This window comes from Clupea harengus, chromosome 3 (assembly GCF_900700415.2).
Source record: "Clupea harengus chromosome 3, Ch_v2.0.2, whole genome shotgun sequence".
Lineage (NCBI taxonomy): Eukaryota > Metazoa > Chordata > Actinopteri > Clupeiformes > Clupeidae > Clupea > Clupea harengus.
This window is the reverse complement of record NC_045154.1, coordinates 14,834,946-14,858,419: the sequence shown is the minus strand read 5'-3', so window position 1 is coordinate 14,858,419 and position 23,474 is coordinate 14,834,946. Positions and strand designations below refer to the sequence as shown.

Genomic DNA, 23,474 nt, shown 5'->3' with positions numbered 1-23,474 from the left:
GGCTCCACACTCTTAATCAATACCATCCCTGAGGCAAGGTGCACACACACACACACACACACACACATAAAAGCTGCTTTTCCGTTCTACTCCTTCCCTTGCCCTCTTCCTCTCTCTCTCTCCTCCCACTCCCACTGCCAGAGCTCCATTCCTATCCCTCTCTCTCTCTCTCTCCCTCCCATCATGCACACACACACACACACACACACACACACGTTTATTGTTCACTTGCCACGTAGCCAGGTTTCATTCTCTCATCCACTGTCTTTTGAGTTTCAGTTTCCCCCTAAAGTGTGTGTGAGTGTGTGTGTGTGTGTGTGTGTGTGTGTGTGTGTGTGTGTGTGTGTGAGTGCATGTGGAGGTAGAGTGGGGAGAGGGAGTGTATGCAGAGCGAGTGTCTGTGTGTAAGTAGGAGTAGTTAAGGGTGTGTCCTTATTAAGTCAGTCTCTATTCTTTCTCCTTCAGTCCTCCTCTGTCGTCCAGTCAGTCGCCATGGTAAGGAGTTTTTGCACTCATTACTAAACCTGTTGATTGTAGTTGTTTCTGCACTCATTACTGAACCTGTTGATTGTAGTTGTTTTTGCACTCATTACTGAACCTGTTGATTGTAGTTGTTTTTGTATGTATAACTGAACCTGTTGATTGTAGTTGTTTTTGCACTCATTACTGAACCTGTTGATTGTAGTTGTTTTTTAACTCATTACTGAACCTGTTGATTGTAGTTGTTTTTGAACTCATTACTGAACCTGTTGATTGTAGTTGTTTTTGCACTCATTACTGAACCTGTTGATTGTAGTTGCTTCTGTTTCACATGGGTGTAGTGGAAACTACACCAATATTACTATACATATTACTGTTGGAAACTACACTAATATTATTATATTCCTCCTACCCTCCACCTGTCTGATGCTGTATATACAGTATAACTCTCCCAATAGTTTACCTCCCATTTCCTTATGTCACACTAGGTATGGCCTATCATTAAGGAACAGTGTCCCCATAGCAACTTGCCACTATTATATTGGGTTCCCATTTCTTCCTACTTCTGCACATTATGACATATGATGTTATCTGGGTTAATGGTGGCGCAGCTTAAAGTTTATCTCCACCATTTTGCTTTCTTGTTAATGCTCAAGCTTTCAAAATGGCTGATATTAAGTGCATGTAGAAATAACACGAAAATAACTATGCCATAGGCAACTGACGAGGGGGAGGAAGAAGATGACGATGACGATGACCGTTTGTGATTTTGGAATTTGGATTTGAAACTCTGCTCCCAAGGGTAGAGCACTGGAACCTCCCCCTTCATGTGAAGGAACTGAGGCTTTCAGTGGACATGAAGAGCAGCCAGTAGAGACCAAGTACAGACACATCTTCCTGGAGACAGGTGGAGGGCGCATCTTCCTGGAGACAGGTGGCAGGTGCATCGTCCTGGAGACGGGTGGCAGGTGCATCTTCCTGGAGACAGGTGGAGGGCGCATCTTCCTGGAGACAGGACAGGTGGCAGGTGCATCTTCCTGGAGACAGGTGGAGGGCACATCTTCCTGGAGACAGGACAGGTGGCAGGCGCATCGTCCTGGAGACAGGTGGAGGGCGCATCTTCCTGGAGACAGGTGGAGGGCGCATCGTCCTGGAGACAGGTGGCAGGCGCATCTTCCTGGAGACAGGACAGGTGGCAGGCGCATCGTCCTGGAGACGGGTGGAGGGCGCATCTTCCTGGAGACGGGTGGAGGGCGCATCTTCCTGGAGACGGGTGGAGGGCGCATCTTCCTGGATGACCCCACGGGACACGTGGACAAACGCGTGTGCGTGTGTGACATTTTGCAGATCAATGCAGCTGTGCATGAAATTAGGCTGATAACTGAAAAGTATCCTCATGCGAACCAAGCAGAGCACAGCCTTAGTGTATTTGCGTATTTGTGAAATGTATATTGGCGGCAACAGGATTGACACAGAATCGCTACAATGCTAATGCTAGTTATCCACAGCGAGGGACTGGAAAGGTGACATGAACTCACTGTCCCAAACCTTTTCCACCTACACAGCAAAAATTCAGCTTTTAAAATTAAGAAAAAAATAAAAATGTTTTAATTCCTTATTAAGATACTTTTGTACTGAAACGCTAGAAGTGAAAGGCTCTAAGATAAAAAGTGCCTGGTAAGAAGAAATATCAAGCATATATTGCCTTGATTTCTAAGATTTAAATTTTTTGCAGTGTATAGATCAGTAGGTTGGTGGAAGGGATGCCTGGATTGACCGGTACAGTAAATACAACAAAATACACTAAACTCCCCAGATTAGCATTAGCATTGAGCACGTCCTAATCTGATGGAAAGAGATGGACATGTGGTACAAGGTTTTAAATGCATCCATGAAAGAGAGATGTAAATATCAACCTGCTTATGACGTACACACACACGACACATTGTTGTTGTAGTGCACTTGCATCTATCATTTCATTGATTGATGTTTATCTATTTACGGGTCGTACATGACTGCCACATGGAAACTCGACACACACACAACACATTGTGGTTGTAGTGCACTTGCATCTATCATTTCATTGATTGATGTTTATCTGTTTACGGGTCGTACATGACTGCCACATGGAAACTCGACACACACACAACACATTGTGGTTGTAGTGCACTTGCATCTATCATTTCATTGATTGATGTTTATCTATTCATAGGTTGTACATGACTTTGAAAAGCACTGTATAAGTCTGATGTATGATTATTATGTATAGAAACACGACACACACACATAGAGCTTATAGCCTAGGGCTCTGTGGTGGTGTTGTGCAATGGCATCTACTGGATCTCTTTTACTTGGTTGTGTGGAGGGGTACCTATCATGGCATGGCCAGTTTGCATTGGAGCAGCTTTACACACATGTAGTGATATAGCGGCGATGAGAGGCAGGTGTTATCCCTGATCTGTTTGTGTCTGTACTGTATGATGGCACATCATATGATAGGGCCACAAGGTTCAACATCCCCACTCTAATAAAATAACTCAAGAACTCAAGACTTCTGTCATTCTCTGACGGTGAATAGCTGAAAGGTGCTTTTAACAAGGGGGAACAGACCAATGTGGCTTCAGTTATCTTTCTCTCTGACCTTTTATCAGAATGAGAAACCTGTCAGAGATATACTTCCTGACAGTCACAATTTACAGCAGAGCAAAAATGTGCTACACCATGACACACCTTGATGAGGCTGAGAGACACACACCCGGATAAGGCACACACACACACACACACACACAGACACAGACACGTATAAGGCAAACACACACCCGGAGGGTAAGATGGCGGACCGAGCTGAGAGTGTTTTGGCAGGGGTGGGGTGGGGGGGGGGTGAATAGTTGTGCTGGCGTAGGCTTATATAACACGGCTTACTGTGATGGGTGAATGTATGTGTGTGTGTGTGTGTGTGTGAAAGTTTGTGTTGGCAATGCTTATGACAGCTAATAAGGCTTAAGCACCCACAGATGGGTCAGAGCCCTGGTGTGCAAACGCAGCGACACACAGACGCAGAGGACACACACACACACACACACACTCAGAGCGAGATGCCACGAGGTCTGCAAGGCTTAGCCCCCAAATCTCCACTCTAAATGCAGAAGAAACATGCAGGATTCACACGGACAGGTGAGTGGCTATAAGGACACACACACACACACACACACACACACACACACACACACACACACACACACACACACACTCAGACACACACAGAAGAAACATGCGGGATACACACACTACTATGGAAATATTATTTGACAAAAATAGGATCAACTTTCAGGAGTTGATGGATCAGAATTCCAGTCATGTTATCTACGTGAATACATTCTAAAAAGCATGCTACCTAGCACAACGCTAGCTCTGGCCTGGCCCAGGGATCGACTTGCTAACTGAAACGGCCGTATTGAAAACAAAAGTCTATATGTGCATGCTGTGCTCACTCATACCTGTGATAAGGGGTTCGCTAGGTAGCATGCTAATATAACAGAAGCATTACTGCAGGACAACAAACCAAGTGAATTTCACATTCGTAATTTTTTCTTGTAGTAGGAGTGTAAAAGACAATCTGAAGTAGTTTGTTTTTTCTGTCAGGACGTTAAATAGGAAGAATGTGAATGGATGAATAATCTTCTGTATACGTTGTAGCCTAAATCACAGTAATCACAGCTGAGCTGGACAGGTAACTTCAATTCAAATAAAAACAGGAGTAAAAAAAAAAACAGGAGTCCAGTGGAGGTTGGACTGATGTCTACAGGCTTGGTTGACATGTTTTAGATGTGTACTTGTATCTACCTCCTCATAAAGATGTGTTCATGTTCTTACCTGCTCATACAGATGTGTTCATGTTCTTACCTCCTCTGCTCTCCTAGTCTGTTCATTTCCCATCTTCTGTGTTTGCCTTTGTGGTCCTGGTAGGTCTTTAGAGGCTGATGTGGTCCTGGTAGGTTTTTAGAGGCTGATGTGGTCCTGGTAGGTCTTTAGAGGCTGATGTGGTCCTGGTAGGTCTTTAGAGGCTGATGTGGTCTTTTTAGGACTTTAGAGGCTGGTGTGGTCCTGGTAGGTCTTTAGAGGTTGATGTGGTCTTTTTAGGACTTTAGAGGCTGATGTGGTCCTGGTAGGTCTTTAGAGGCTGCGCTCCCTCACTGCTCTTCTCCCCTTCTGCCCTTCCTGCTCTTCTTCTCACATCTCTCCTTCTCTCCTCCCATCTCTGACCCCCTCCTCACTTCTCCTCCCACCCATCCTCTCTTCTGTCTTTCCTCTGTTCTTTTCTTGTCTCCTCCTCTCTCCTGCTCTTGTTTCCTCCATTCTTCTCTTCTCTCCTCCTGTCATATTCTCTCCTCTACTTCTCCTCTCCTCTCCTCCTCCTCGTCTCTCCTCCATATTTCCACTCCTGTTACCCCCTCTCCTCTCCTCACCTCCTCCCTCCTCCTCCCGTCTCCTCCTCTCTCCTCTGCCGTGTTTGAGGATGACCCCCAGCGTCCCCGTGCCGCGCCCGTCCTACTCCCAGGCCAGGGAGAGCCTGGTGAGGGCCATCCCCCCTAGGATCATCTGCCTGCTGGCCTGTGGGGGGAGAGACTGCCGCTACGAGGGACCAGCTAGCTGGAGGCAAGGCCAGCAGGCCATAAAAGGCCTCTTCTCCTCATGGTAGGAAAGAAGTTTGTTTAAGTGTGTGTGTGTGTTTGTGTGTGTGCGTGCATGTGTGTGTGTGTGAGCATGCATGTGTGTGTGTGTGTGTGTGTGTGTGTGTGTGTGTGTGTGTGCGTGTCTATGTGTGTGCGCAAACTTTGATTTCACATCCTCCTCACATCTGGAGTTTCTATGGACTTTACGTCTGCATTGCTTTATGTCCAATACCACTCCCAACAGTATTAGGTCCAATACCACTCCCAACAGTATTAGGTCCAATACCACTCCCAACAGTATTAGGTCCAATACTACTCCCAACAGTATTAGGTCCAATACTACTCCCAACAGTATTAGGTCCAACAGCACTCCCAACAGTATTAGTGAAAGTGCCATTAGCTGAAAGTGTGTTTTGTAACAGATTAGTCTTCCACACAGACCAGTATGTGGAGACTGAGGCGCTCATCCAGAACTCTTTCTATTTTCTAAAAGGGTGACGGAGGACATTGTTGCCATGGCAAGGCCGTCTACTCACCTCATTAAGAAATACAACATCATACAGCAGTTCCAGAAGTAAGTACAAGCTTCTGAGTGTGTGTTCTCTCCAACCCCCTCCCTCTCCTCTCACAGCCCCACACACACTCACACACACACCCACACTCTCACACACAGACACACTCACAGACACACACACACTCACACACACACACACACACACACACACACACACACACACACACACACACACACACTCACAGACACACACACTCTCTCACACACAGACACACTCAAACACACACACACACACTCACAGACACACACACACTCACACACACACACTCACAGACACACACACACCCACACACAGACACACTCACAGACACACACACTCTCACACACACACATTCACAGACACACAAACACACACACACACACTCACATACACACACTCACAGACACACCCACACACAGACACACACACACACTCACAGACACACACACACACTCAAAGACACACACACATACACACACTCACAGACACACACACAGACACACACACTCTCACAGACACACCCACACACTCACCCACACACACACTCACAGACACACACACACACACACGCAAAGACACACACACACACACACACTCACAGACATATACACACTCACAAACACACAAGCCCAAACTCTGTCTACTCATTTGATCTTGGTCTGGTCGTGGACTCTTCGATTAACCCAGGCTGAATGTGTGCCCTAGTGACACTGGCATTCCCACCATGACATTCACTAAATTGCAAACATTCTGTATCTTAATCACATGTGTATCTATCTACTATGGATTCTGTATCTTAATCACATGTGTATCTAATACTATGGATTCTGTATCTTAATCACATGTGTATCTACTATGGATTCTGTATCTTAATCACATGTGTATCTACTATGGATTCTGGATCTGAAAATGTTTTAGATGAATATTTCAGTTTAGTTGCCCGAATGAACAAACATAAATATTGTTGATAACTCAGATGTTGCATTGAGGCGTAACTGGCCCCTGAGGCAAACACAGGCTGCCTGAGTGACCTGTGGACTTTGACCCACTGGCTTCACGGACCAAAGATTATGTAGTTTTGCATGTTGTCACGGTGACGATGCTGTGTTCCACAGGCTGAACATCAAATCCCTCATCAACATGCAGTTGCCAGGGGAACACGCTCGCTGTGGGCCGGGCTTGGAGCTGAGTGGGTTCACCTACTCTCCCCAGGCCTTCATGGACAATCAGAGTAAGACCATCATTCACACACACACACACACACACACACTCACACACACACACACACACACACACACACACACACACACACACACACACACACACACACACACACACACACACACACACACTCACAAACACACACATACACACACTCACACACACACACACACACACTCACACACACACACACACACACACACACACACACACACACACACACACACACACTCACACACACACAGCTGAGTGGGTTCACCTACTCTCCCCAGGCCTTCATGGACAAATAGAGTAAGACCACACACTCACACACACACACACACACACACACACACACACACACACACACACACACACACACACACACACACACACACACACTCACACACACACAGCTGAGTGGGTTCACCTACTCTCCCCAGGCCTTCATGGACAAATAGAGTAAGACCACACACTCACACACACACACACACACACACACACACACACACACACACACACACACACACACACACACACACACACACACACACACACACACACACACACACACACAGCTGAGTGGGTTCACCTACTCTCCCTAGGCCTTCATGGACAACCAGAGTAAGACCCACTGACCCGAGCAGCCCAGACACAGACACTAACACTGCAGCCCAGACACACACACTAACACTGCAGCCCAGACACACACACACTAACGACACACACACACTAACACTGCAGCCCAGACACACACACTAACACTGCAGCCCAGACACACACACACTAACGACACACACACACTAACACTGCAGCCCAGACACACACGCACACTAACACTGCAGCCCAGACACACACACACTAACACTGCAGCCCAGACACACACACACACTAACACTGCAGCCCAGACACACACACACACTAACACTGCAGCCCAGACACGCACACACACACTAACACTGCAGCCCAGACACACACACACTAACACTGCAGCCCAGACACGCACACACACACTAACACTGCAGCCCAGACACGCAGGCACTAACACTTCAGTAGTGCATATGGACTTAACATCTTATGACACACTCTAGCAGTACAGATGGACACACACACAATCAGTACAGATGGACACACACACTAGCAGTAAAGATAGATACACACACTAGCCGTACAGATGGACACACACACTAGCAGTACAGATAGATACACACACTAGCCGTACAGATAGATACACACACTAGCAGTAAAGATAGATACACACACTAGCAGTAAAGATAGATACACACACTAGCAGTAAAGATAGATACACACACTAGCAGTAAAGATAGATACACACACCAGCAGTACAGATGGACACACACTGACTAAAGCAGCCAGTGGTCCTAGTCTACTTCTATAAGTTGACTGTGTTTATCTGCCCTAGTCTCCTTCTATAACTTGACTGTGTTTATCTGTCCTAGTCTACTTCTATAACTGTGTTTATCTGTCCTAGTCTCCTTCTATAACTTGACTGTGTTTATCTGTCCTAGTCTACTTCTATAACTGTGTTTATCTGTCCTAGTTATCTGTCCTAGTCTACTTCTATAACTGTGTTTATCTGTCCTAGTCTACTTCTATAACTGTGTTTATCTACTCTAGTCTACTTCTATAACTGTGTTTATCTGTCCTAGTCTACTTCTATAACTTGACTGTGTTTATCTGTCCTAGTCTCCTTCTATAACTGTGTTTATCTGTCCTAGTCTACTTCTATAACTGTGTTTATCTGTCCTAGTCTACTTCTATAACTTGACTGTGTTTATCTACTCTAGTCGACTTCTATAACTGTGTTTATCTGTCCTAGTCTACTTCTATAACTTGACTGTGTTTATCTGCCCTAGTCTACTTCTATAACTTCGGCATGCCTGACTTTGGGGTGTCAGCTCTGGTTGGGATGCTGGATGCGGTGAAAGTTATGGCATTTTCCGTGAGCGAGGGGAAAGTGGCCGTGCACTGCCATGCTGGACTTGGACGGACAGGCAAGTCTCATTTTCCATACCCGTAACCAATCAGGACTCTCGTATCTGATACAACCAATGAAAATAGTCTCACCTCTCTACCATTGACCAATCACAGCTTATGACTCAATGCCAATACCCAGACGGGACTTGTCTGATGTCTGATACCACAGATGAAAATACTCACACCTATACATAGTGCAGGTTGTCTATATGCTGTTTTGGATGAAAGCGTCTGCTAAACACCTGACCTTTATATTATAATATAACTATTACTGTACATCACAGGATTATAATATAACTATTACTGTACATCACAGGATAATAATATAACCATTACTGTACATCACAGGAATATAATATAACTGCTACTGTACATCACAGGATTATAATATAACTATTACTATACATCACAGGATTATAATATAACTATTACTGTACATCACAGGATTAAATGAGTCTGCACACACATCTTTCTTGGACACTCTTAATGCACAGAAAAATAATGAAAATGAAGTGTGTGCTTATGTGTGTGTGTGTGTGTGTGTCTGTGTGTGTTTGTGTGTGTGTTTATGTGTGTGTGTGTGTGTGTGTCTGTGTGTGTTTGTGTGTATGTGTGTGTGTGTGTGTGTGTGTGCGTGTGTGTGTGTGTGTGTGTGTATGTGTGTGTGTGTGTATGTGTGTGTGTGTGTGTGTGTGTGTGTGCGTGTGTGTGTGTGTGTGTGTGTCTCAGGCGTGCTGATAGCGTGTTACCTGGTGTACACCCTCCACATCAGCGCCAGTGAGGCGGTGCACTACGTGCGCATCAAGCGCCCGCGCTCCATCCAGACCCGTGCTCAGATCAGCCTGGTCTTCGACTTCGCCCGCATGCTGGGCAGCCAGCTGCTGCAGTACCCCTGCCTGACGCTTCGCCACGGCAACCCCTTCAGCCTGTGGCAGTACCTGCAGCGCCAGGCGCTGCTTCTCCACGGCAGCCAAGCCCGCATCCTCAAACACACACCCAAGATTGTGCACCTGCTCTGCTGCCAGCTCACCGCTATTGCCCTGGGTGACGATAGCCCTGATGAGGTCAGAGGTTAGGCTTTAGAGTCTGAAAGGTCAAGGGTTAGGACTGACAGGTTAGGCCTGAGAAAGTCTGTAAAGGTCAAAGGACTGACAGGTTAGGCCTGAGAGAGTCTGTAAAGGTCAGAGGTTAGGCCTGAGAGAATCTGTAAAGGTCAAAGGCTAGGTCTGAGAGGTCAGGCTGTCAGATCAGTATAGGTGTCCTTTGTCTGAAGCTTTTCACTGAGGTCATAAGTGAGAGCTTCTGATGCACAGGGTAGAGCTCACAGTACTGAGTGCTTTTCTGAAGAGCTTCACATATAGTTCTCAGAGGTGTCCGAATTTTGAAGGTCAGAACTTCAATGTAGGAAGTCTCCTTTGTTTTGTAGAGTTTAGATTTATGGAATTTAGAATTACATTTTCAACCATAATTCAAAAGAAGTAGACTGTGCTTTTCCAGCTGAGCCACACTAACCCAAACAATAACACCACTGCAGGTCTATGACGAGCTGGAAAGGAGGGCGGCCATTTTGGCTCTGCAGCGCACTGTGAGGGACACCCTGGTGAAGAAGAAGTTCCTGCCGGTGCTGAGGGAGGAGAGGGACGCGAGGCGCTCATCGTCCGTGTCCTCCGTGTCGTCGTGGGACGAGCCGTTCGGCTTCCTGCAGAGGAAGAGGGAGGTGCTGCTCACCAAGCGCTGCTACAGCGAAGGGGACCTCAGCAAGATCACACTCGGTGAGGTAAGACAGCCAATCACAATCACTCTCGGTGAGGTAAGACACAGACAGCCAATCACAATCACACTCGGTGAGGTAAGACAGCCAATCACAATCACTCTCGGTGAGGTAAGACACAGACGGCCAATCACAATCACTCTCGGTGAGGTAAGACACAGACGGCCAATCACAATCACTCTCGGTGAGGTAAGACACAGACAGCCAATCACAATCACTCTCGGTGAGGTAAGACAGAGACAGCCAATCACAATCACTCTCGGTGAGGTAAGACACAGACAGCTGATCACAATCACTCTCAGTGAGGTACTCAAGAATAGCCAATCAAAATGCATACATATGAGTATATGTTTATCTAAGCATCATATCTATACATAAACTATTCTGAAGCATTCACATTTTATATTTACTCTTGAAGGATGAAGACTTCCTGGCCCACTCCGTCATGATGGCGGAAAATCAGAAGGAGAATCCGGAGCTGCTCTGCGAGCTGCTGCGTGACATGAAGACCCCCGTCCCGCCGCTGTACGCGTTGACCAGGGAGCAGTGGACCCAGGAGGTGGAGAGACTGGCGCGCTACCGTGCCTGCACCCCGATGCTCTACAACGGAGTCGCCGCCAAGAGGCCCAAGTGCAAGATGAAGAAACCCCCCACACTGTCCAAGAACAGCTCCAGCATGGAGGTACGTAAACTGTGTGTGTGTGTGTGTGTATGTGTTTGTGTGTGTGTGTGTGTGTGTGTGGTATCGGCCATGTTGTCAGTGTCCACGGTTACAGAACAACGAGGAGGGCTGGATAGATGAATACTAGATTGCCAGAACACAACAGGGCTAGACTGGGGGATGACCAGATGGATGGATTAATGACCGAGTCAATGAACAAATGAATGGATGGATGGATGACTGAATGTGTGTTGAATCAGTGGAATATAAGATGGGTAGATGAAAGAGTGACTGAATGGGTGAATGGATGACTGAATGAATGGATGACTGAATGAATGAATGAATGAATGAATGAATGAATGAATGAATGAATGAATGTATCCACATCGCAGACATAGGAGTCACCCAATGTTGCTGCACTCAGCTCCCATGTGGACCTGGGGGCGATATGGAGGCGGAGCCATGCTTTGGACTAGGCTGCCCACCCCTCAGACGATCCCCTGGCCCAATCACAGAGCCCCATGTTAGTGACCCTATCACAGAGCCCTATGTTAGTGACCCTATCACAGAGCCCCATGTTAGTGACCCTATCACAGAGCCCCATGTTAGTGACCCTATCACAGAGCCCCATGTTAGTGGCCCTATCACAGAGCCCCTCAGATGATCCGCTGGCCCTATCACAGAGCCCCATGTTAGTGACCCTATCACAGAGCCCCATGTTAGTGACCCTAATAGTTTATCTCACGAGCACCGCTGTGTCAGTCCAGTTCTGATGTTCTGAGGTGATTTAATTGAGTACATTTAACTGATGACTTAATGACTGATGACTTAATGACTGATGACTTCACTTCACAGCTTCAGAGAAATCAGCGGAACACCAGCCAGGTGTCCATAGTGAGGGTGGTTGCCAGGGCGATGGCACAGCAGTATCCTCCCGAGGACAGAGTGCTCGCTAGAGTCGCCGTCTTACAGGTGAGACATCCCAGGAGTCTGATGGGAAGGCACCCGGCCTCCCCTGGTCATGTGGTCTGGGGTAAAGACAAGGAAATACTCCTAGATCCACTACACCTCACTTAACGTGGTGGCTGCCATTTGAAACAAACCTTTTCATTTGATATCCATTCAACTTGATTATGAATTGACATAAACAAACTCATGAAAATAAATGTATTTAACAAAACTATTAAACTTCATGAGAGCTTATAGTTTAATTTTCTTGGACTAAACAGCCAGTGAATGGCATTAACCGTCCAGCACGCAGTCATGTGACCTGAGGTGCACTCATCCCGTTTCGCACACTCTCCTGATTCAGTCATGTGACCTGAGGTGCACTCATCCCGTCTCTCACACACTGCTGATTCAGTCATGTGACCTGAGGTGCACTCATCCCGTTTCACACACTCTCCTGATTCAGTCATGTGACCTGAGGTGCACTCATCCCGTCTCTCACACACTGCTGATTCAGTCATGTGACCTGAGGTGTACTCATCCCGTCTCACACACCCTCCTGATTCCCAGGATGAACTGAACAAGAACGTGTGCGGCTGGGCAACCATCGCCATGGAAACTGACCCTAAAGTCCTCGCCCATCTCCTGTGGACCTGGTTGGACCGACTCAAGGTCAGAGGTCATGCTTAGGCCCTGAATCACAAAATGGGCTCTTACTTTGGCTTTTCTTCTGGACCAGCTTTACCATCTTGTTACCCCTTTTTGGTAGATCAGTATGTAACAGGTTTCTCACTGGTCTCAGATCTCGTGTGTCTGTATGTGTGTGTATGTATGTACCTACACTTAGTATGTATGTGACAGTGATCTCAGAATGGGTGTTTCTCTGTGTGTGTGTGTGTAGTCTGGCCTCTTACCCAGTGTGTATGGGTATGCACAGTTGCTCTCTACTAACTCACCTTTTCTGTTCCTGAGTAGGAGCCTGTTCTGAGTCCCAGTGACGTCCAGATGTTGATTTCAACCCAGACAGACCAGAACCCCCTTCATGTCTTACAGAAGGTGAGATACCACCATCAGCAGGGGAGAGTTGCCAGATCCTCTGTTGTTTCGGCATAATCGCTATGGACTTTGTGTTGTACACCTGTGTTTAATGCATATGTACCCATCATCCTTACCAATCTGTACACGTGTTTGTCAGAACCAACGCTGCACCATTTCCTGTCTACTGCGCTGTATCTGTCAAGTCACAAGTCTGTGTCCAATGCAAGAGGACAGTATGCTAAATCATCTTATAAGAGCGCTAACCAGGGTCAGTATAAGTATGTGGATCTGTTTGTGTGTGTGTGTGTGTTAGAGTATTTCTTTGAAACTTCCCTTGTTAAAGCGCTCCTTCTCATCTTTCCTTGTCCACCAGCGCCCTCTGCAGGAGATTGAGAACAGTGCTGAATTTCTGCAGATATTCAGGAACGCGATCAGAGATCATCTCCTGGCCAATGCGCTTTCCCGCAGCACACATACACAATCCGGCGCAGATACATTGGCCAACACCCACGGATGATTAAAGTCATAACACTTTCTACACACACGGGTCAGGTGAAGGGAAGACGGAACAGGGGAAATCTTGGTGGAAAATACTGAGATAGAGTTCTTTGACACAATTACATTTTGTTTGTAGACTGCTACTTGTTTGGAAAATGAATAAATCTTTTTACATTTGAAACTCAATCCTGTATGCCTATAGCTTAAGCCTATTATCTCTCTCTGTGTGGTCTAAGTGTGTGTGTGTGTCTGGTTGAACGTTAACTTGTCTAGCCTATATAATCGGTTAATAGATCAGAATGTAGTCAGAAACAGTGCGATTTAAGTCCATGGACAGTGTTCACAGTTTAATCACAGAGGTTTCCACTAAGACTGTTAACATAGCAAGATTCATAGTCATGCTGCATAAATGAGGGCTTTCTGTAAAGATTGGGGAGGTATGTCGAAATCATTGAAATTAATCTAATGCCAGTCAGAGGACGTCACTATGACAACGTCGTCATAGTGAACCAAAGGAAAACTTAGAAACAATCAGTATTTCAAACCTGCTGGTCAAGCTGCGTCGGGGAAGTAGGCTACGGAGTGGCCAATTTAATTCTCTACTTAGGTAAGGCAAAACCCTTAATTAAGGTATATAAGGTAAGGTATTTTGGAAGGCTATTTTAACTTAGCCAGTTTTTAATATGCCATTGAAAATAGATTCACATGAAACCGATCGGGTGAAAACCAGTAAAAGGCAGCTGGGTAGGTTAAGTTCTTCAGTGCAATTATACGTTAATCATATTGTTAATGTGTTGTATAGCGTAGTAAGCTAAAATCTATGCACACAAACAATGAGTTAGACACTCTCAGATGAGCTTGCTCAGGTGGGCAAGGCTGTCTGTTTTATTAGTGTATCAACAGTGATGGCAGAAGCAAAACATCGTATATGTTGACCCTTACTGACATTGGAAGACATTGCTAGAATCTCTGTAGGTTTAGGCTGACGTCGCTAAGAAACGTGACACGACAAGCGAATATTGTTACGTAATAGTATGACGCTAACAGCGGTCTTTTTATACTCATTAAAATATCTATCACCCGAAGTTCACCTGCACTTGCTGATCATTTACACCAGAGGTAAGTAGCATTGTAGCATAACCTCTGACTGAGGACGCGTAGAGCCGTCAGCCTTTTATATTCCAACAATGACAACGCTATGTGGCAGGTTTTCATGGACTAAGTTTCCCTCTTTCTCACTCTAGATCATGACTGTAAAGGATGATGTGTGGGTTGGTGCCTGGAGGCCCCATAAGCCAAGGGGTACTATTGCAGCCCTCTACAGCAACCCAGGGCCCAAATATGCCCTTCCCGGGGCTACAGGTAAAATATTTGCCCCCATAAAAGGCAACAGAACTAGTCTGTCTAGAACGATTTCATTTGCAAGCCAAATTATATTCCTTTGTGTTGATTTTCTGTAGGTCTTAACAACCATGACCCACGGATGCTAAAAGGTCCCGCCTTCAGCTTTGGTACGCGCCATCGCCTGTTCAACTCCGACTGCTCACCTGGTCCGGGCTACCTTGTGCCCCCCAACATCACTCGCGTGGGCAGAGACGGCACGCCGGCATACTCACTCTACTGCCGCCGCAAGGACCCTCAGCTGTTCCAAACACCTGGACCAGGTGTGCCAAGCACACACGCGTTCATATCACCTCGCACGGTGGACAAACCAAACATCAACAACTCCAATCAATGTTGTCCTCTGTTTCAGGCCGATACTTCCCGGAAAAATCCGGAAAGATGGCGTACCACTCTCCTCCCGCCTACTCCCTGTCTGCTCGCACCCGAGGGTTCAGGAACGATCAGACCCCAGGTACACACACCTCCACCTGCAGTCTGTCTGTAGGATACACACACTTCCACCTGCAGTCTGTCTGTAGGGTACACACACCTCCACCTGCAGTCTGTCTGTAGGGTACACACCACCTTCATGCAGTCTGTCTGTCTGTACTATGGGGGATACATCCTCAGAACACACGCCGTCTTCATGCAGTCTGTCTGTATTATGGGGGATAAATCCTCAGAACACACGCCGTCTTCAAAACAACACTTGGGGTTTAGGACACAGAGTGAACAAGACTTCATGAGGCCTGTCTGTCTGTCTGTCTATCTCTCTGTGTGTCTGTCTGTCTATCTGTCTGTCTGTCTGTCTGTCTGTCTGTGTGTCTGTCTCTCTCTCCCCTCGTTCACGTAGGGCCCGCTGCTTACATGCTCCCCCCTGTGATGGGCCCAATGACTGTGAATAAGGCCTCGGCTCCAAACTTCTCCCTGACTGGCCGCAGTAAGATTGGCAGCTTCAGTGAGGACCTGCAGAAGGTGAGTCTCACTCAGTTCAGATAAAAAGGGGTTTCCTTCCAAACAATCACGTAAGAGAGGGGTCCGTGGAAAAGGTTATAATTAGCCTTACCCCACCCACCTCTGAGTATACCTCCGACACTTTGTTCACATTAGTATCTGTGTGCGATGAGTCTTTCCATGAAAATTGATTTCAGGAGGTCATAACCTTGTTTTCTGCTTGCTCTGACAGACTCCAGGTCCAGGGTCCTACAGGGTGGTGGACCCCTCCACCTACACACAGAAGGCTCCTCAGTACAGCATGATTGGCCGAAACAGCATGCCTGGAGACACCACCAGGAAGCCTGGGCCAGGAGCTCACCATCCTGAGCAGGTAGAGCATGGAACACACACACACACGCACACGCACACCACACCACACCACACACACACACACACACGCACACACCACACACACACACACACACACCTCTCACACACACACACACACACACACACACACACACATTCTAATGTCTGTCCTTTTCCCCTCTCAGGTGACCTTCACCAGGAGCCAAGCCCCAAGCTTTTCATTCGGGATCCGCCACTCTGAGTTCATCGCCCCTCTCATCCCAGATGTGGCTGACTAGACAGAGCCACCTTCAACCATGTTAGAATAAATATGATTACTGCAGGAATAAAGCTTGGCTAACGGGCAACTAACTGTGTGTTCATTGTCCTGGAATGGCATAACAAAGTCACAACTGTCATAGCTTACATGTTAAAGGCAAGGCAAGGCAAGGCAAGGCTATTTATATAGCGCATTTCATGCACATGTGCAACTCAATGTGCTTTACATATACAATAGCAGGAAAGACAATAGAGAATTAAAATGATAAAAAATAAGAGTAAAGTGAAACAAGTAAAAATAAGATGATAAACATAAAAATAAAAGATAAGAAAGTAAGTGTACTGGAAGAACATAATCATATGGAATATAGGTGCCACAACTCACAGTTTAGACAGGTACTCCTGTAGCAAGCAAATCAGTGAAGCAAATCAGTGTTCATAGGCCCGATAAAACAAGAAAGTTTTGAGCCTTGATTTAAAAGTAGCAACATTTGGGGCACATCTAAGTGTTTCTGAGAGTTTGTTCCAGGAATAAGAAGCAAAATATTTGAATGATGCTTTACCATGTTTTGTCTTAGGTCTATAAACAGTTAGCAGTCCCTTTCCAGATGACCTAAAGGTTCTTGATGGTTGATAGGGAGTAAGAAGATCTAGGAGGTATTTTGGGCCCAAACTATTTAGGGTTTTGTAGACCAATAAAATAATTTTAAATTCAACTCTCTTGCACAGTGGAAGCCAGTGCAAAGATCTGAGAACTGGTGTGATGTGGTCGTATTTTTTGTTTTTTTGTGAGAACCCTTGCAGCTGCATTTTGAACACGCTGTAGTTTTTGGAGGGTTTCTTAGGAAGGCCGGTAGAAAGCCCCTGCAGTAATCGAGTCTATTAGAGATAAAAGCATGGATAAGCTTTTCCAGGTCTGGTTTAGAAGGCCTCTTATCCTTGCTATATTTTTAAGGTGGTAATATCCTGACTTGGTTAGTAAATTAATCTGGTTTTCAAAGTGTAAGTCAGCATCTAATATAACACCCAAGTTTCTGGCCTGATTTGTAGTCTGTAGTGATAGGGTTTTTAGATAGGCACTGACCTTAATTCTCTCGTTTTTGTTGGGACCAAAAACAACTGCCTCTGTTTTGTCCTTGTTTAGCTGCAGAAAATTGTGGGACATCCAGTCATTTATCAGTGAAATACTAACTATAGTCAGCGGGTGAGAGGGCAATGTAAATTTGAGTATCGTCTGCATAGTTATGGTAGTCAATATTGTTGTCTCGCAAAAGTTTTCCTAAGGGTAGCATGTAAAGATTAAATAGGAGAGGGCCAAGGATTGATCCTTGAGGAATTCCACACATCATGTTAACCTTCTGGGAGACAAAGTTGCCAATGGAAACAAAATAATCTCTGTCTTGCAGGTATGATCTAAACCAGTGAAGGAACTGCACCACGGAACTGCACCACGGACAACCTAACGGTAACCCCTCTGCATCACTCGGACCACTTCTTCATTCGCTTCGATGTTCGGCTCATTGAGCAACCCTCTGTCCCCCCTCCGATGGTCTCGTTCCGGCGCAACCTCCGCAACCTCTCTCCCACCCACTTTTCCTCTCTGGTTTCTTCTGCTCTTCCACCTTTATCCACTTTCTCCTCACTAGGTGTCGATGATGCCACAGAATCACTCTGCTCCACTCTGAGCTCATGCTTGGACACTTTGTGTCCACTTTCCACCAGACCTGCTCGTTCTACCCAGTCTCATTCGTGGCTGAGTGATACCCTCCGAACGCAGCGCTCCAATCTCAGAGCGGCTGAGAGAAAGTGGCACAAATCTGCAGCACTGGACGATCTTGCAAGCTACCAGACACTGCTGGCCTCCTTCTCATCCAGCATCACTGCTGCTAAGAAGACTTTTTTCAATGACAAGATCAACGGTGCAACTGACGCTCGGAGACTATTCTCCACCTTCAAAACTCTGCTCTACCCTCCTCCTCCTCCCCCAGCTACTAACCTCACTGCTGATAACTTTGCTTCCTTTTTCACAGAGAAAGTGGCAGCCATCGGGAAACAGTTCGACCAACTGTCTCCCCCCCCTAAGGGCGCAACCGTCAATGGCTCATCATTTCCTTCTTTCACCCCTCTCAGCAAGAGTGAGGTCTCCAAAATCCTAACAGGTAGCCGTCCAACTACTTGCCCGCTGGACCCCATCCCATCCAATATCCTTCAAGCCATATCGCCTGCCGTCTTACCGGCACTAACACAGGTGATTAATGCTTCATTTAATTCTGGAACATTCCCTTCTTCATTTAAAGTGGCTCGGGTAACACCGCTGCTGAAGAAGCCGCCTCTCGATCCCACTCAGGTGGAAAACTATCGACCGGTCTCACTTCTCACGCTCCTATCAAAAACCATTGAGAGGGCAGCTTCCAAACAGGTCACAGAGTTCCTATCAAGGAAGAATCTCCTCGATCCAAACCAGTCTGGATTCAAAAGTGGTCACTCCACCGAAACAGCCCTGTTGTCTGTGACAGAGGCCTTGAAAACAGCTAGAGCAGCAGCTCAATCCTCAGCTCTCGTCCTGCTTGATTTATCAGCTGCGTTTGATACAGTCAACCACCGCATCCTTCTGTCCATACTGTCAAGTATGGGCATTTCTGGCAAGGCGCTCTCCTGGTTTGAATCGTACCTCACTGGGCGCTCGTTCAAGGTGTCATGGCAAGGTCAGCTGTCTGTACCTCACCACCTTACCACAGGGGTGCCCCAAGGCTCGGTGATGGGACCACTTCTCTTTGCCATTTACACCACTTCGCTGGGCCCTATCATCCGCTCGCATGGTTTTTCCTATCATTGCTATGCCGATGATACTCAACTGTTTCTGTCTTTCCCTCCTGAGGACACCACTGTCTCGGCGCGGATCTCGGACTGTCTTGCTGATATATCCACATGGATGAAAAACCACCACCTTCAGCTGAACCTGGCCAAAACGGAACTGATTGTCTTTCCAGCCAAACAGGCCATCCACCACAACATCAGCATCAATATTGACTCCTTGTCTCTTGTTCCATCCAAAACAGCAAGAAACCTCGGGGTCATTATTGATGACCAACTGACTTTCACGGACCACATTGCCTCTGTCTCTAGGTCCTGCCGCTTTGCGCTATTCAACATCCGCAAAATCAGGCCGTACCTAACCCAGTATGCCACCCAGCTGCTGGTGCAAACCTTGGTGAATTCCCGCCTTGATTACTGCAACGCCCTCCTAACGGGCCTGCCGGCTTGCGTGGTGAAACCACTACAAATGATCCAGAACGCGGCGGCGCGTCTGGTGTTCAACCAACCGAAGAGGGCACACGTCACCCCGCTTCTTATTGACCTCCACTGGCTGCCTGTAGCTGCTCGCATTAAGTTCAAGTCACTTATGCTTGCCTACAGAGTGCTTGATGGTTCTGCTCCCACCTACCTAAATGCTCTTGTAAGGGCAAATGTTACACCCAGGATGCTGCGCTCTTCTAGTGAGCGTCGTTTGGCAGTGCCGTCTGTGCAAGTACGGCAGTCCAGACTATTCTCTTTTGTAGTTCCACGTTGGTGGAATGAACTACCCAGCACTACCAGAGCAGGGGCGTCCCTCTCTACCTTTAAGAAGCTCTTGAAGACCCAACTCTTCAGAGAGCACTTCCTGTCCTAACTGGCACTTCGACTAGTGCGTAACTTGCAATTACAGCAGTTACATTTCTGCACTTCTTTCTTTCTTTTTTATTTCATTTTGTTATATTTCTTATGTAAAGTAGTATTTATTTATTGTTACACCAGGTTCTATTGCTCGTAGCTTGAATATTCTCTCCCTTGTACGTCGCTTTGGACAAAAGCGTCTGCTAAATGACTAAATGTAAATGTAAATGTAAGGACCGTATCAGAGAGTCCAACCCATTTTTTCTAGTCTATCTAATAATATAGAATGGTCGACGGTATCAAATGCAGCACTTAGATCCAGTAAAACCAAAACTGATATATTACCTGTCAGAGTTCAGGAGAATGTCATTTACCACCTTAATTAGTGCCGTCTCAGTACTGTGGTTTGGGTGAAATCCGGATTGAGAGATATCAAAGCGATTATTACTATTGAGGAAACTACTAAGCTGCTGATAGACAATCTTCTCAATGACCTTACCTATAAATGGTAGGTTTGATATTGGTCTTTAGTTATTTAGTACAGGAGAATCTAGAGTGCTCTTTGCACATTGAAAAGACAGCAAGAAAAGCTGCAGTGACACAATGCCATTGGAAGACCTCTAGTATAAAACTAGAAGGTAAAGCAGGAACTACGATGAAACCTGTGTCATATTAATGATTACCACTGTTATTGACAACATTGCAACATCTTTCCATGACTTTTCAAGGGACCTTAATGAAATGTCCTTGACCTATCCAACCTTTCCCACACTTTACTCCACAGGTTGGGCCTAATTAATGAATAAAACCTTTTCCGTTCCTTTTCTAAAAGGCTAGTTAGAGCCAGAGCATTTCTAACTGTATCACGCTGCAAAAGTTCCCACAATGCAACATCCACGGAAGAGTAGGCTACATATATAGCTTTATAATAATAATAATAATAATAATAATAAAACTTAATTTATATAGCACCTTTCATGCAAAAGAATGCAGCTCAAAGTGCTTTACAGCAAATACATAATATGCACAAAGAAATTACATGCACATAAAAATAGACATCAAAGAAACATAACTCAGATATAGTGCAAAAAAATTAAATTATAATTATAGAGATATATTTAATCTAACCCCTTAATATCACCAGTAGAGATTTAAATTAAATTAAATTAAATTAAATTAAATTAAATTAAATTAAAAGTATTTATATATATATATAGTGCGAAGTGGTAGCTAGTTAAAGGCTAATGTGAAGAGGTACGTTTTTAGTTTTCTTTTAAAGATGTTAAGCGAGCTGGCTTCCCTGATGTCTATAGGCAGTATGTTCCATAGCACTGGGGCGTAATTGACAAATGCTGCGTCCCCGATTTTCTTACGGCTTTTGCTGGGAACCTCCAATAAACCAGCATTCGATGATCGCAGTGTTCTTGAGGGCAAGTATTTGACTAGGGAGTTTGCAATGTAACTTGGTCCTAGCCCATTAAGGGCTTTGTATATTAGGAGAAGGACCTTAAAGTCAATTCTAAAAGTTACTGGAAGCCAGTGCAGAGCAGCTAAAACTGGACTAATGTGCTCTCTCCTCTTGGTTCTGGTTAATAGCCGAGCTGCAGAGTTTTGAATGAGCTGAAGTCTCTCAGTTGTTTTTTTGGGAGGCCAGTAAGGATTGCATTACAATAATCAAGACGGCTTGAAATAAAGGCATGAATCAGTTTTTCAGCATCTTTTTGATTTATAAATGGCAGGACTTTAGCTATGTTTTTAAGGTCGAAAAATGATGTTTTCGTCACCTTGTTAATGTGAGACTTGAAGCTTAAATCTGAATCTAAAATAACACCAAGACTTGTAACCTCCGATTTAATCAAGGGAGTTAATTTCCCCAAATTATTAAACAGCATTTCTCTTTTTGTTTTAGGGCCGACTAGTAGGATCTCAGTTTTGTCCTCGTTTGACTTTAAGAAATTATTGCTCATCCATTTATTTATCGCCAAAAGACAGGTAGTAATGGAGTTTATTGCTGCAGCATCATTTGGCTCAGTAGAGATGTACAGTTGCGTGTCATCAGCATAACTATGGAAACATACATTGTGTTCTCTAATGATGTCCCCAAGTGGCAGCATGTACAGTGACATATATGTCTATTTATGATTTATATGTCTATGGGCTACAATAACACATTAGACCTGTCCGTGACAATCAAATTTCTTCACTTTTCATTTCCATTTTGGATTTTGAAATTCCATGACATGGATCCAGGATTAACATGATCGTGGATCAAGGGACTGACATTAAGAGTTGAGCTTTTGAGTTGTACCCCATGTACTCATATTGTAATGAGGCTGGTATGAAATAGGATTTAGGTCTATTTTAAAACGTATTATTTACTGTCTTCTGGTTCGAAAGAAAACTACCAGTCATCTTCACTGCACTGCTTCTTCAGGCATAATTACCCAACCATGTTTTGGAAATAAAACACACGACAAATGTCTAACAACGAAAAACCTTTTGTGAAGTTATTTCTGTCAGGCAGAGTCTAAGACACCCCTTCACTCAGTTTGGTCCTTCCTCCTAAGCGTCTGTGCGTTGCATAGGAACAAGACCATTATTCAGGTTGTTAGGAGATGTTGGCTTCCTTTAGTTTGCTATGCTAGGATACGAGAATTAAACTAGCCAAATGGATTTGTTATTTTCTGTAAGTACTAAAGTCAGATTACACACAAGCTTCCAATTCATTTGTAGCGTCGTTTATTAGTGTAGGGGCAGCGCACCAGGCAAAGGTGATATCTTGTATGAGTACTTAAGTGGCTAGTAAGCTATCGGTAGCTAGCGTTAGCAGGCTGGGATCTGAGCTAACTTTGTCAGTTATCAGAATTAAACGAGTTTGACTCAAGCTAAGGGTCATGAATTGATTTGCTTGATAAGTAAATCAAACGCAGAATGTCGAATTAAAAGCAACTCGATGCACTGTAAAGTTGCGGCAGTAGCGTTAGATAGGTTGTGTAACGTTATCTGTCAGTTACTATTACCCAATCAAACAAGTAACTTATCGCTAGCAAACG

At 45.4% G+C, this 23,474-nt stretch overlaps 3 protein-coding genes across 4 annotated transcripts in view; all 3 read left to right on the top strand.

Annotated features, from left to right (window-relative positions):
• Positions 1–4,838: 4,838 nt before the first annotated feature.
• Positions 4,839–14,007, top strand: zgc:77752 (uncharacterized protein LOC393862 homolog). The gene is made up of 12 exons (XM_031564664.2): positions 4,839–5,175; positions 5,647–5,727; positions 6,823–6,938; positions 8,785–8,922; positions 9,635–9,969; positions 10,440–10,682; positions 11,095–11,358; positions 12,193–12,309; positions 12,856–12,957; positions 13,261–13,341; positions 13,481–13,591; positions 13,697–14,007. The coding sequence occupies exons 1-12, from the start codon at positions 4,997–4,999 to the stop codon at positions 13,838–13,840; spliced, it is 1,911 nt and encodes a 636-aa protein (XP_031420524.1). The 5' UTR covers positions 4,839–4,996; the 3' UTR covers positions 13,841–14,007.
• A 101-nt stretch (positions 14,008–14,108) lies between these two features.
• Positions 14,109–17,213, top strand: odf3b (outer dense fiber of sperm tails 3B). Of its 2 annotated transcripts, none has more exons than XM_012841536.3 (7): positions 14,109–14,428; positions 15,066–15,183; positions 15,282–15,485; positions 15,575–15,676; positions 16,058–16,179; positions 16,391–16,531; positions 16,695–17,213. In XM_012841536.3, the coding sequence occupies exons 2-7, from the start codon at positions 15,069–15,071 to the stop codon at positions 16,785–16,787; spliced, it is 777 nt and encodes a 258-aa protein (XP_012696990.1). In that variant the 5' UTR covers positions 14,109–14,428; positions 15,066–15,068; the 3' UTR covers positions 16,788–17,213. The 2 variants fall into 2 exon arrangements, with proteins under 2 accessions (XP_012696990.1, XP_042559842.1); XM_042703908.1 differs by having other exon boundaries at positions 14,109–14,940.
• Positions 17,214–22,977: 5,764 nt separating this feature from the next.
• rabl2 (RAB, member of RAS oncogene family-like 2) overlaps positions 22,978–23,474 on the top strand; it is a 4,541-nt gene continuing 4,044 nt past the window's right edge. The window contains exon 1 of the mRNA XM_031564665.2: positions 22,978–23,474. This exon is cut by the window's right edge and continues 263 nt beyond it. The gene's annotated coding sequence lies outside the window, so the exon portion shown is untranslated.

What these genes read in the sequence shown, in the direction of transcription:
- zgc:77752 (XM_031564664.2), top strand. Translation starts at nt 4,997, where the DNA reads ATGACCCCCAGCGTCCCCGTGCCGCGCCCGTCCTACTCCCAGGCCAGG. An exon ending in AGAACAGCTCCAGCATGGAG is followed by an intron (nt 11,359 to 12,192) that starts GTACGTAAACTG and finishes TTCACTTCACAG; the next exon opens with CTTCAGAGAAATCAGCGGAA. An exon ending in CTAGAGTCGCCGTCTTACAG is followed by an intron (nt 12,310 to 12,855) that starts GTGAGACATCCC and finishes CCTGATTCCCAG; the next exon opens with GATGAACTGAACAAGAACGT.
- odf3b (XM_012841536.3), top strand. Translation starts at nt 15,069, where the DNA reads ATGACTGTAAAGGATGATGTGTGGGTTGGTGCCTGGAGGCCCCATAAG. An exon ending in CAGGAACGATCAGACCCCAG is followed by an intron (nt 15,677 to 16,057) that starts GTACACACACCT and finishes TCGTTCACGTAG; the next exon opens with GGCCCGCTGCTTACATGCTC. An exon ending in TCAGTGAGGACCTGCAGAAG is followed by an intron (nt 16,180 to 16,390) that starts GTGAGTCTCACT and finishes TTGCTCTGACAG; the next exon opens with ACTCCAGGTCCAGGGTCCTA.